The 12,812-nt window shown below is 54.9% G+C and overlaps 1 protein-coding gene across 2 annotated transcripts in view; it reads right to left on the minus strand.

Moving 5' to 3' along the window:
* The window catches only part of ARHGEF12 (Rho guanine nucleotide exchange factor 12), a 173,335-nt gene that overhangs the window by 96,043 nt on the left and 64,480 nt on the right, over positions 1-12,812 (minus strand). For both annotated transcript variants that reach the window (XM_066606082.1, XM_066606080.1), the window contains one exon: positions 12,049-12,081. In XM_066606082.1, the coding sequence (XP_066462179.1) occupies positions 12,049-12,081 (33 nt within the window). The remainder of the gene's footprint in view (positions 1-12,048; positions 12,082-12,812) is intronic.

The raw sequence follows: 12,812 nt of genomic DNA on the forward strand, positions 1-12,812 counted from the left end.
TTCTCCTCTTCAAGACGACAATTTGCAGATTTAAAAGGTTTTTCCAATAAATAAATAAAATCTTTAACGACGGTATGAAATACAAGAAGGAGTAACACCGGCGATCTCCTGCCGCTCAGCGAAGACGGGGTCGGGGAGGGGTTGGCACAAGAGCGTCGGCCGATGGCAAGGTGAGCATTCCCCCTATTGTCAGGTCATAGCTTTGTAACAAGCTGATGGCCGATTACACTTTCTGGGCCTAATCCCGCTAATTAGACAGAGAGCTGCAGTAGTTACGTCCTCGTCACCGCTGCCGCGCCAAATGCAAGCGCCAAAGAAAAAGGAAGATTGTAATATAAAAGAGACTAGGAAACGTCAGAACTCCACACTTTCCTGTCCACTTCTATCAAAAATAGATGCCTTACCCAGGACAGCCAGCACCCCCACCCCCACCACCACCCCCCGCCGCGCAAAAAACACACATTCCCCAGGAACTGAAAGCACTGAACTGACATAGTAAGCCCCCGCTAGTAATGGTGCGCCCCAGTAGTAATAGTGCGCCCCCGCTAGTAATAACGCACACCAGTAGTAATAGTGCGCCCCAGTAGTAACCGTGTGCCGCTATTGATGGTGCGCCCCAGTAGTAATAGTGTGCCCCCGCTAGTAATAGTGCGCCCCAGTAGTAATCGTGTGCCCCCGCTAGTAATCGTGTGCCCCCGCTAGTAATGGTGCGCCCCAGTAGTAATAGTGCGCCCCCGCTAGTAATGGTGCGCCCCCGCTAGTAATAGTGCGCCCCAGTAGTAATCGTGCGCCCCCGCTAGTAATCGTGCGCCCCCGCTAGTAATCGTGCGCCCCCGCTAGTAATAGTGCGCCCCCGCTAGTAATAGTGCGCCCCCGCTAGTAATCGTGCGCCCCCGCTAGTAATCGTGCGCCCCCGCTAGTAATCGTGCGCCCCCGCTAGTAATCGTGCGCCCCCGCTAGTAATCGTGCGCCCCCGCTAGTAATCGTGCGCCCCCGCTAGTAATGGTGCGCCCACGCTAGTAATGGTGCGCCCCCGCTAGTAATGGTGCGCCCCCGCTAGTAATGGTGCGCCCCCGCTAGTAATGGTGCGCCCTCGCTAGTAATAACACGCACCAGTAGTAATCGCGCGACCCCGCTAGTAATCGCGCGACCCCGCTAGTAATCGCGCGACCCCGCTAGTAATCGCGCGACCCCGCTAGTAATCGCGCGACCCCGCTAGTAATCGCGCGACCCCGCTAGTAATCGCGCGACCCCGCTAGTAATCGCGCGACCCCGCTAGTAATCGCGCGACCCCGCTAGTAATCGCGCGACCCCGCTAGTAATAATGTGCCCCCGCTAGAAATCGTGCGCCCCCGCTAGTAATAATGTGCCCCCGCTAGTAATCGTGCGCCCCCGCTAGTAATAATGTGCCCCCGCTAGTAATAATGTGCCCCCGCTAGTAATCGTGCGCCCCCGCTAATAATAATGTGCCCCCGCTAGTAATCGTGCGCCCCCGCTAGTAATAATGTGCCCCCGCTAGTAATCGCGCGCCCCCGCTAGTAATCGCTCGCCCCCGCTAGTAATCGCTCGCCCCCGCTAGTAATAATGTGCCCCCGCTAGTAATCGTGCGCCCCCCGCTAGTAATAATGTGCCCCCGCTAGTAATCGTGCTCCCCCGCTAGTAATAATGTGCCCCCGCTAGTAATCGTGCGCCCCCGCTAGTAATAATGTGCCCCCGCTAGTAATCGTGCGCCCCCGCTAGTAATCGTGCGCCCCCGCTAGTAATCGCGCGCCCCCCGCTAGTAATAATGTGCCCCCCGCTAGTAATCGTGCGCCCCCGCTAGTAATCGTGCGCCCCCGCTAGTAATCGTGCGCCCCCGCTAGTAATCGTGCGCCCCCGCTAGTAATAATGTGCCCCCGCTAGTAATCGTGCGCCCCCGCTAGTAATAATGTGCCCCCGCTAGTAATCGTGCGCCCCCGCTAGTAATCGTGCGCCCCCGCTAGTAATCGTGCGCCCCCGCTAGTAATCGTGCGCCCCCGCTAGTAATCGCTCGCCCCCGCTAGTAATCGCTCGCCCCCGCTAGTAATCGTGCGCCCCCGCTAGTAATCGTGCGCCCCCGCTAGTAATCGTGCGCCCCCGCTAGTAATCGCTCGCCCCCACTAGTAATAATGTGCCCCCGCTAGTAATCGTGCGCCCCCGCTAGTAATAATGTGCCCCCGCTAGTAATCGTGCGCCCCCGCTAATAATAATGTGCCCCCGCTAGTAATCGTGCGCCCCCGCTAGTAATAATGTGCCCCCGCTAGTAATCGTGCGCCCCCGCTAGTAATCGTGCGCCCTCGCTAGTAATAACACGCACCAGTAGTAATCATGCACCCCCGCTAGTAATTGCGCGCCCCCGCTAGTAATCGTGCGCCCCCGTTAGTAATAATGTGCCCCCGCTAGTAATCGTGCGCCCCCGCTAGTAATAATGTGCCCCCGCTAGTAATCGTGCGCCCCCGCTAGTAATAATGTGCCCCCGCTAGTAATCACGCGCCCCCGCTAGTAATCGCTCGCCCCCGCTAGTAATCGCTCGCCCCCGCTAGTAATAATGTGCCCCCGCTAGTAATCGTGCGCCCCCGCTAGTAATAATGTGCCCCCGCTAGTAATCGTGCGCCCCCGCTAGTAATAATGTGCCCCCGCTAGTAATCGTGCGCCCCCGCTAGTAATAATGTGCCCCCGCTAGTAATCGTGCGCCCCCGCTAGTAATAATGTGCCCCCGCTAGTAATCGTGCGCCCCCGCTAGTAATCGTGCGCCCCCGCTAGTAATCGCGCGCCCCCGCTAGTAATCGCGCGCCCCCCGCTAGTAATAATGTGCCCCCCGCTAGTAATCGTGCGCCCCCGCTAGTAATCGTGCGCCCCCGCTAGTAATCGTGCGCCCCCGCTAGTAATCGTGCGCCCCCGCTAGTAATAATGTGCCCCCCGCTAGTAATCGTGCGCCCCCGCTAGTAATAATGTGCCCCCGCTAGTAATCGTGCGCCCCCGCTAGTAATCGTGCGCCCCCGCTAGTAATCGTGCGCCCCCGCTAGTAATCGTGCGCCCCCGCTAGTAATCGTGCGCCCCCGCTAGTAATCGCTCGCCCCCGCTAGTAATCGCTCGCCCCCGCTAGTAATCGTGCGCCCCCGCTAGTAATCGTGCGCCCCCGCTAGTAATCGTGCGCCCCCGCTAGTAATCGCTCGCCCCCACTAGTAATAATGTGCCCCCGCTAGTAATCGTGCGCCCCCGCTAGTAATAATGTGCCCCCGCTAGTAATCGTGCGCCCCCGCTAATAATAATGTGCCCCCGCTAGTAATCGTGCGCCCCCGCTAGTAATAATGTGCCCCCGCTAGTAATCGTGCGCCCCCGCTAGTAATCGTGCGCCCTCGCTAGTAATAACACGCACCAGTAGTAATCATGCACCCCCGCTAGTAATTGCGCGCCCCCGCTAGTAATCGTGCGCCCCCGTTAGTAATAATGTGCCCCCGCTAGTAATCGTGCGCCCCCGCTAGTAATAATGTGCCCCCGCTAGTAATCGTGCGCCCCCGCTAGTAATAATGTGCCCCCGCTAGTAATCACGCGCCCCCGCTAGTAATCGCTCGCCCCCGCTAGTAATCGCTCGCCCCCGCTAGTAATAATGTGCCCCCGCTAGTAATCGTGCGCCCCCGCTAGTAATAATGTGCCCCCGCTAGTAATCGTGCGCCCCCGCTAGTAATAATGTGCCCCCGCTAGTAATCGTGCGCCCCCACTAGTAATAATGTGCCCCCGCTAGTAATCGCGCGCCCCCGCTAGTAATCGTGCGCCCCCGCTAGTAATAATGTGCCCCCGCTAGTAATCGCGCGCCCCCGCTAGTAATCGCTCGCCCCCGCTAGTAATCGCTCGCCCCCGCTAGTAATAATGTGCCCCCGCTAGTAATCGTGCGCCCCCGCTAGTAATAATGTGCCCCCGCTAGTAATCGTGCGCCCCCGCTAGTAATAATGTGCCTCCGCTAGTAATCGTGCGCCCCCGCTAGTAATCGTGCGTCCCCGCTAGTAATCGTGCGCCCCCGCTAGTAATAATGTGCCCCGGCCAGTAATGGTGCGCCCCAGTAGTAATAGTGCGCCCTCGCTGGTAATGGTGCGCCCCCGCTGGTAATGGTGCGCCCCCGCTGGTAATGGTGCGCCCCCGCTGGTAATGGTGCGCCCCCGCTGGTAATGGTGCGCCCCCGCTGGTAATAATGTGCCCCCGCTGGTAATCGTGCGCCCCCGCTAGTAATCGTGCGCCCCCGCTAGTAATAATGTGCCCCCGCTAGTAATCGTGCGCCCCCGCCAGTAATCGTGCGCCCCCGCCAGTAATAATGCGCCCCCGCTAGTAATCGTGCGCCCCCGCTAGTAATCGTGCGCCCCCGCTAGTAATCGTGCGCCCCCGCTAGTAATCGTGCGCCCCCGCTAGTAATAATGTGCCCCCGCTAGTAATCGTGCGCCCCCGCTAGTAATCGTGCGCCCCCGCTAGTAATCGTGCGCCCCCGCTAGTAATCGCTCGCCCCCGCTAGTAATCGCGCGCCCCCGCTAGTAATCGTGCGCCCCCGCTAGTAATCGTGCGCCCCCGCTAGTAATCGTGCGCCCCCGCTAGTAATCGCTCGCCCCCACTAGTAATAATGTGCCCCCGCTAGTAATCGTGCGCCCCCGCTAGTAATAATGTGCCCCCGCTAGTAATCGTGCGCCCCCGCTAATAATAATGTGCCCCCGCTAGTAATCGTGCGCCCCCGCTAGTAATAATGTGCCCCCGCTAGTAATCGTGCGCCCCCGCTAGTAATCGTGCGCCCTCGCTAGTAATAACACGCACCAGTAGTAATCATGCACCCCCGCTAGTAATTGCGCGCCCCCGCTAGTAATCGTGCGCCCCCGTTAGTAATAATGTGCCCCCGCTAGTAATCGTGCGCCCCCGCTAGTAATAATGTGCCCCCGCTAGTAATCGTGCGCCCCCGCTAGTAATAATGTGCCCCCGCTAGTAATCACGCGCCCCCGCTAGTAATAATGTGCCCCCGCTAGTAATCGTGCGCCCCCGCTAGTAATAATGTGCCCCCGCTAGTAATCGTGCGCCCCCGCTAGTAATAATGTGCCCCCGCTAGTAATCGTGCGCCCCCGCTAGTAATCGTGCGCCCCCGCTAGTAATCGCGCGCCCCCCGCTAGTAATAATGTGCCCCCCGCTAGTAATCGTGCGCCCCCGCTAGTAATCGTGCGCCCCCGCTAGTAATCGTGCGCCCCCGCTAGTAATAATGTGCCCCCGCTAGTAATCGTACGCCCCCGCTAGTAATAATGTGCCCCCGCTAGTAATCGTGCGCCCCCGCTAGTAATCGTGCGCCCCCGCTAGTAATCGTGCGCCCCCGCTAGTAATCGTGCGCCCCCGCTAGTAATCGCTCGCCCCCGCTAGTAATCGCTCGCCCCCGCTAGTAATCGTGCGCCCCCGCTAGTAATCGTGCGCCCCCGCTAGTAATCGTGCGCCCCCGCTAGTAATCGTGCGCCCCCGCTAGTAATCGCTCGCCCCCACTAGTAATAATGTGCCCCCGCTAGTAATCGTGCGCCCCCGCTAGTAATAATGTGCCCCCGCTAGTAATCGTGCGCCCCCGCTAATAATAATGTGCCCCCGCTAGTAATCGTGCGCCCCCGCTAGTAATAATGTGCCCCCGCTAGTAATCGTGCGCCCCCGCTAGTAATCGTGCGCCCTCGCTAGTAATAACACGCACCAGTAGTAATCATGCACCCCCGCTAGTAATTGCGCGCCCCCGCTAGTAATCGTGCGCCCCCGTTAGTAATAATGTGCCCCCGCTAGTAATCGTGCGCCCCCGCTAGTAATAATGTGCCCCCGCTAGTAATAATGTGCCCCCGCTAGTAATCACGCGCCCCCGCTAGTAATCGCTCGCCCCCGCTAGTAATCGCTCGCCCCCGCTAGTAATAATGTGCCCCCGCTAGTAATCGTGCGCCCCCGCTAGTAATAATGTGCCCCCGCTAGTAATCGTGCGCCCCCGCTAGTAATAATGTGCCCCCGCTAGTAATCGTGCGCCCCCGCTAGTAATAATGTGCCCCCGCTAGTAATCGTGCGCCCCCGCTAGTAATAATGTGCCCCCGCTAGTAATCGTGCGCCCCCGCTAGTAATCGTGCGCCCCCGCTAGTAATCGTGCGCCCCCGCTAGTAATCGTGCGCCCCCGCTAGTAATCGTGCGCCCCCGCTAGTAATCGTGCGCCCCCGCTAGTAATCGCGCGCCCCCGCTAGTAATAATGTGCCCCCGCTAGTAATCGTGCGCCCCCGCTAGTAATAATGTGCCCCCGCTAGTAATCGTGCGCCCCCGCTAATAATAATGTGCCCCCGCTAGTAATCGTGCGCCCCCACTAGTAATAATGTGCCCCCGCTAGTAATCGCGCGCCCCCGCTAGTAATCGTGCGCCCCCACTAGTAATAATGTGCCCCCGCTAGTAATCGCGCGCCCCCGCTAGTAATCGCTCGCCCCCGCTAGTAATCGCTCGCCCCCGCTAGTAATAATGTGCCCCCGCTAGTAATCGTGCGCCCCCGCTAGTAATAATGTGCCCCCGCTAGTAATCGTGCGCCCCCGCTAGTAATAATGTGCCTCCGCTAGTAATCGTGCGCCCCCGCTAGTAATCGTGCGTCCCCGCTAGTAATCGTGCGCCCCCGCTAGTAATAATGTGCCCCGGCCAGTAATGGTGCGCCCCAGTAGTAATAGTGCGCCCTCGCTGGTAATGGTGCGCCCCCGCTGGTAATGGTGCGCCCCCGCTGGTAATGGTGCGCCCCCGCTGGTAATGGTGCGCCCCCGCTGGTAATGGTGCGCCCCCGCTGGTAATAATGTGCCCCCGCTAGTAATCGTGCGCCCCCGCTAGTAATCGTGCGCCCCCGCTAGTAATAATGTGCCCCCGCTAGTAATCGTGCGCCCCCGCTAGTAATCGTGCGCCCCCGCCAGTAATAATGCGCCCCCGCTAGTAATCGTGCGCCCCCGCTAGTAATCGTGCGCCCCCGCTAGTAATCGTGCGCCCCCGCTAGTAATCGTGCGCCCCCGCTAGTAATAATGTGCCCCCGCTAGTAATCGTGCGCCCCCGCTAGTAATCGTGCGCCCCCGCTAGTAATAATGTGCCCCGGCTAGTAATGGTGCGCCCCGGCTAGTAATGGTGCGCCCTCGCTGGTAATGGTGCGCCCCCGCTGGTAATGGTGCGCCCCCGCTGGTAATGGTGACTCCATTAATGCCCCAAGTACTAAGAGTGCCCCCAGTAGTCACACCGCGCCCCGGTTGTAACAGCGTGCCTTCGGTAGTAATCGTGCGCCCCAGTAGTAATCGTGCGTCCCCGCTAGTAATAGTGCACCCCAGTAGTAATGGTGTCCCCATTAATGCCCCAAGTACTAATAGTGCCTCCAGTAGTAACACCGCGCCCCGGTTGTAACAGCGCGTCCGGTAGTAATAGTGTGCCTTCGGTAGTAATAGTGTGCCTTCGGTAGTAATAGTGTGCCTTCGGTAGTAATAGTGCGCCCCGGTAGTAATAGTGTGCCTTCTGTAGTAACAGTAGGCCCCGGTAGTAATAGTGTGCCCCAGTAGTATTTGTAGCCCCAGTAGTAATAGTGTGCCCAGTAGTAAAAGTGTCCAAGCAGTAATAGTGGCACCAGCAGTAATAGTGGCCCCAGTAGTAATAGTGGCCCTAGTAGTAATAGTGACCCAGTCGTAATAGTGCGTGCCAGTAGTAATAGTGACCGAGTAGTAATAGTGATCCCATTAATGGCCCCAGTAGTAATAGTGTCTCCAGTATTAATAGCGTCCCCATTAATGGCCCCAATAGTAATAGTGATCCCATTAATGGCCCCAGTAGTAATAGTGTCTCCAGTATTAATAGCGTCCCCATTAATGGCCCCAATAGTAATAGTGACCCCATTAATGGCCCCAGTAGTAATCGTGTGCCCCAGTAGTAATAGTGACCCCATAAATAGCCCCAGTACTAATAGTGTCCCCATAATGGCCCCAGTAGTAATAGTGTCCCAGTAGTAATAGTGACCCCATTAATGGCCTCAGCAGTAATAGTGGCCCCAGTAGTAATAGTGATTCCATTAATGTCCCAGTAGTAATAGTGACCCCATTAATGGCTCCAGTAGTAATAGTGACCCCATTAATGGCTCCAGTAGTAATAGTGACCGCATTAATGGTCCCAGTAGTAATAGTGTCACCCATTAATGGCCCCAGTAGTAATAGTGACCCCATTAATTGCCCCAGTAGTAATAGTGACCCCATTAATGGCCCCAGTAGTAATAGTGTCAACCATTAATGGCCCCAGCAGTAATAGCGACCCCATTAATGGCCCCAGTAGTAATAGTGACCCCATTAATGGCCCCAGTAGTAATAGTGACCCCATTAATGGCCGCAGCAGTAATAGTGACCCCATTAATGGCTCCAGTAGTAATAGTATCACCCATTAATGGACCCAGCAGTAATAGTGGTCCCAGTAGTAATAGTGACCCCATTAATGGCCCCAATAGTAATAGTGACCCCATTAATGGCCCCAGTAATAATTGTGTGCCCCAGTAGTAATAGTGACCCCATTAATAGCCCCAGTACTAATAGTGCCCCAGTACTAATAGTGGCCCCAGTAGTAATAGTGATCCCATTTATGGCTCCAGTATTAATAGTGTCCCCATTAATGACCCCAGTAGTAATAGCGGTCCCAGTAGTAATAGTGACCACATTAACGTCCCCAGCAGTAATAGTGGCCCCAGTAGTAATAGTGATTCCATTAATGTCCCAGTAGTAATAGTGTCACCATTAATGGCCCCAGCAGTAATAGTGACCCCATTAATGGCTCTAGTAGTAATAGTGACCCCATTAATGGTCCCAGTAGTAATAGTGTCACCCATTAATGGCCCCAGCAGTAATAGTGTCACCCATTAATGGCCCCAGCAGTAATAGTGTCACCCATTAATGGCCCCAGCAGTAATAGTGACCCCATTAATGGCTCCAGTAGTAATAGGGACCCCATTAATGGCCCCAGTAGTAATAGGGACCCCATTAATGGCCCCAGTAGTCATAGTGATCCCATTAATGACTCTGGTAGTAATAGTGATCCCAATAATGTCCCTAGTAGTAATAGTGACCCCATTAATGACTCTAGTAGTAATAGTGACCCCATTAATGGCCCCAGTAGTAATAGTGACCCCATTAATGGCCCCAGTAGTAATAGTGACCCCATTAATGGCCTCAGCAGTAATAGTGTCACCCATTAATGGCCCCAGCAGTAATAGTGACCCCATTAATGGCTCCAGTAGTAATAGTGACCCCATTAATGGCCCCAGTAGTAATAGTGACCCCATTAATGGCCCCAGCAGTAATAGTGCCACCCATTAATGGCCCCAGCAGTAATAGTGACCCCATTAATGGCCCCAGTAGTAATAGTGACCCCATTAATGGCCCCAGCAGTCATAGTGTCACCCATTAATGGCCCCAGCAGTAATAGTGACCCCATTAATGGCTCCAGTAGTAATAGGGACCCCATTAATGGCCCCAGTAGTAATAGGGACCCCATTAATGGCCCCAGTAGTCATAGGGACCCCATTAATGACTCTGGTAGTAATAGTGATCCCAATAATGGCCCTAGTAGTAATAGTGACCCCATTAATGGCCTCAGCAGTAATAGTGTCACCCATTAATGGCCCCAGCAGTAATAGTGACCCCATTAACGGCCCCAGTAGTAATAGTGACCCCATTAATGGCTCCAGTAGTAATAGTGTCACCCATTAATGGCCCCAGCAGTAATAGTGTCACCCATTAATGGCCCCAGCAGTAATAGTGACCCCATTAATGGCTCCAGTAGTAATAGGGACCCCATTAATGGCCCCAGTAGTAATAGGGACCCCATTAATGGCCCCAGTAGTCATAGGGACCCCATTAATGACTCTGGTAGTAATAGTGATCCCAATAATGGCCCTAGTAGTAATAGTGACCCCATTAATGACTCTAGTAGTAATAGTGACACCATTAATGGCCCCAGTAGTAATAGTGTCATCATTAATGGCCCCAGCAGTAATAGTGACCCCATTAATGGCCCCAGTAGTAATAGTGTCAACCATTAATGGCCCCAGCAGTAATAGTGACCCCATTAATGGCCCCAGTAGTAATAGTGACCCCATTAATGGCCCCAGTAGTAATAGTGTCATCATTAATGGCTCCAGCAGTAATAGTGTCACCCATTAATGGCCCCAGCAGTAATAGTGACCCCATTAATGGCCCCAGCAGTAATAGTGACCCCATTAATGGCCCCAGTAGTAATAGTGACCCCATTAATGGCCCCAGCAGTAATAGTGACCCCATTAATGGCCCCAGTAGTAATAGTGACCCCATTAATGGCCCCAGCAGTAATAGTGACCCCATTAATGGCCCCAGCAGTAATAGTGTCACCCATTAATGGCCCCAGCAGTAATAGTGTCACCCATTAACGGCCCCAGTAGTAATAGTGACCCCATTAATGGCCCCAGCAGTAATAGTGTCACCCATTAATGGCCCCAGCAGTAATAGTGTCACCCATTAATGGCCCCAGCAGTAATAGTGACCCCATTAATGGCTCCAGTAGTAATAGGGACCCCATTAATGGCCCCAGTAGTAATAGGGACCCCATTAATGGCCCCAGTAGTCATAGTGATCCCATTAATGACTCTGGTAGTAATAGTGATCCCAATAATGGCCCTAGCAGTAATAGTGACCCCATTAATGACTCTAGTAGTAATAGTGACACCATTAATGGCCCCAGTAGTAATAGTGTCATCATTAATGGCCCCAGCAGTAATAGTGTCATCATTAATGGCCCCAGCAGTAATAGTGACCCCATTAATGGCCCCAGTAGTAATAGTGTCAACTATTAATGGCCCCAGCAGTAATAGTGACCCCATTAATGGCCCCAGTAGTAATAGTGACCCCATTAATGGCCCCAGTAGTAATAGTGTCATCATTAATGGCCCCAGCAGTAAGAGTGACCCCATTAATGGCCCCAGCAGTAATAGTGACCCCATTAATGGCCCCAGTAGTAATAGTGTCACCCATTAATGGCCCCAGCAGTAATAGGGACCCCATTAATGGCCCCAGTAGTAATAGTGACCCTAGCGTGGCAGCAACCCCACAAGCATATAACTCACTTGCTCCGTGGTTCTGGTCCAGGAAGCAGCTGCCACCATCAATGCAGCGATCAGAGAGTGACCTCTGATCTCTCCGCCTGGCATCAGCGTGCAGGAACAGAGTTCAAGGGTCAGACTGCAGTTACTGCAGCGGCGGCCTTCCGGTAATACTACATTTCTCCTGCAGGAAATGTGTGGCTAGCAGCTGATTATTGCAATGTGCTGACAGACGGCGCCCTGCCATCTGACACGGGTAATGTCTTTTAGGAAGTTGCCAATTTTTCATTATCTGACAAACGGAAGTTTTGATGCATAACCCCTTTGTGGATGTGGTGCTCGGGGCGATCAGCTGTAGAGGGAAGCCACAACCGCATGAAATGTACTGCGGCGGGACGGCCATTCACAAGAGCAGTCATCCTGTACTGACCGCACGGCAGAAGGTGGCCGGGATGGGAGCTCTGAGGGATCAGCTCGCTGCCCATATACCCTAATAGGACCTATAAATATAGGACACCTTCTTGGCACGACCCCTTTAAATAAAACCAGTGAAACCTTTTAGCCCATTAAGAGCCCGAGGGGAAAATCTCTTCTGCGTAAGACTTCACTAAGAGCGGAGCGCTGAAGGTTCCCGGGGCTCCGGGCTGCAGAGGATTTACTGCAATTAGACAAGTGTGAGTCCCGAGTGCCGCAGCCGGCGATCTGCATGTCTAATCCACCCGGACAACCAAGACCTCAAATCTGATTTTCCTTCCTAATTAGAGACAACCGAGACAATTAGTAGAGAATCAGCGCCGCGCCACTAATATCTACTAATACGAGCGCCTCGAGGGGCAACACAACAGGCAGCGCTTGGGAATCTCTTCATAAAATTACGCCACGTGCCCAAAAATAAACATGTTCTTGGATATTACTGGTTAGACGTTACTCACCATTTCTCATCTTCGGAGGGCTGCGACGAGAGCCTGCAAGATAAGAAAGGCCTAAGTTACATCAAACGTACCGGGAGTAAAGCAGCTAACGTTACATACAACTCGACCACAGGCCGCCAAATCGTACGTCCATTGGCTGTCGCAGTGGGCGGAGTTACAACCACATCATGGAGTCTCACTCTTTCAGAGAGGATATTTGCCTGTCCAGCGATGTCAGCACCTCCACTTCGGGCTCTGTTCCAGCACCGGGTCACGTGACAGTCTGGCTCATTTCAATAACTTGGCCCGCCCCCTTGTCTGTCGGCCGTGATAGAATGGATTGGCTTAGGCACTGAAATGATCGTCCACCCTGTAATGACGTCACTGAAGGTGGAGTAAGCTATGTACCATGTGAGCCGGGGTCAGAATCGGGCCGGAAGGGGAGGAGCAGACACCGCTGGACGGGATCAGGTACTTCCTCTCTGGACAACCACTTTAAAGATAAGTTATGAACGGCCATCTCCCTAGGTCCATGTGGTGCAATCTCACAAAGCAGCTGACCCCCCACAGCAGGCTCCGGGTCTCCCTGCTCCCCGCCAGGCTCCAGGTCTCCCTGCTCCCCGCCAGGCTCCGGGTCTCCCTGCTCCCCGCCAGGCTCCGGGTCTCCCTGCTCCCCGCCAGGCTCCGGGTCTCCCTGCTCCCCGCCAGGCTCCGGGTCTCCCTGCTCCCCGCCAGGCTCCGGGTCTCCCTGCTCCCCGCCAGGCTCCGGGTCCCCCTGCTCCCCG

The sequence above is a fragment of the Eleutherodactylus coqui genome, chromosome 6 (assembly GCF_035609145.1).
Source record: "Eleutherodactylus coqui strain aEleCoq1 chromosome 6, aEleCoq1.hap1, whole genome shotgun sequence".
Classification (NCBI taxonomy): domain Eukaryota; kingdom Metazoa; phylum Chordata; class Amphibia; order Anura; family Eleutherodactylidae; genus Eleutherodactylus; species Eleutherodactylus coqui.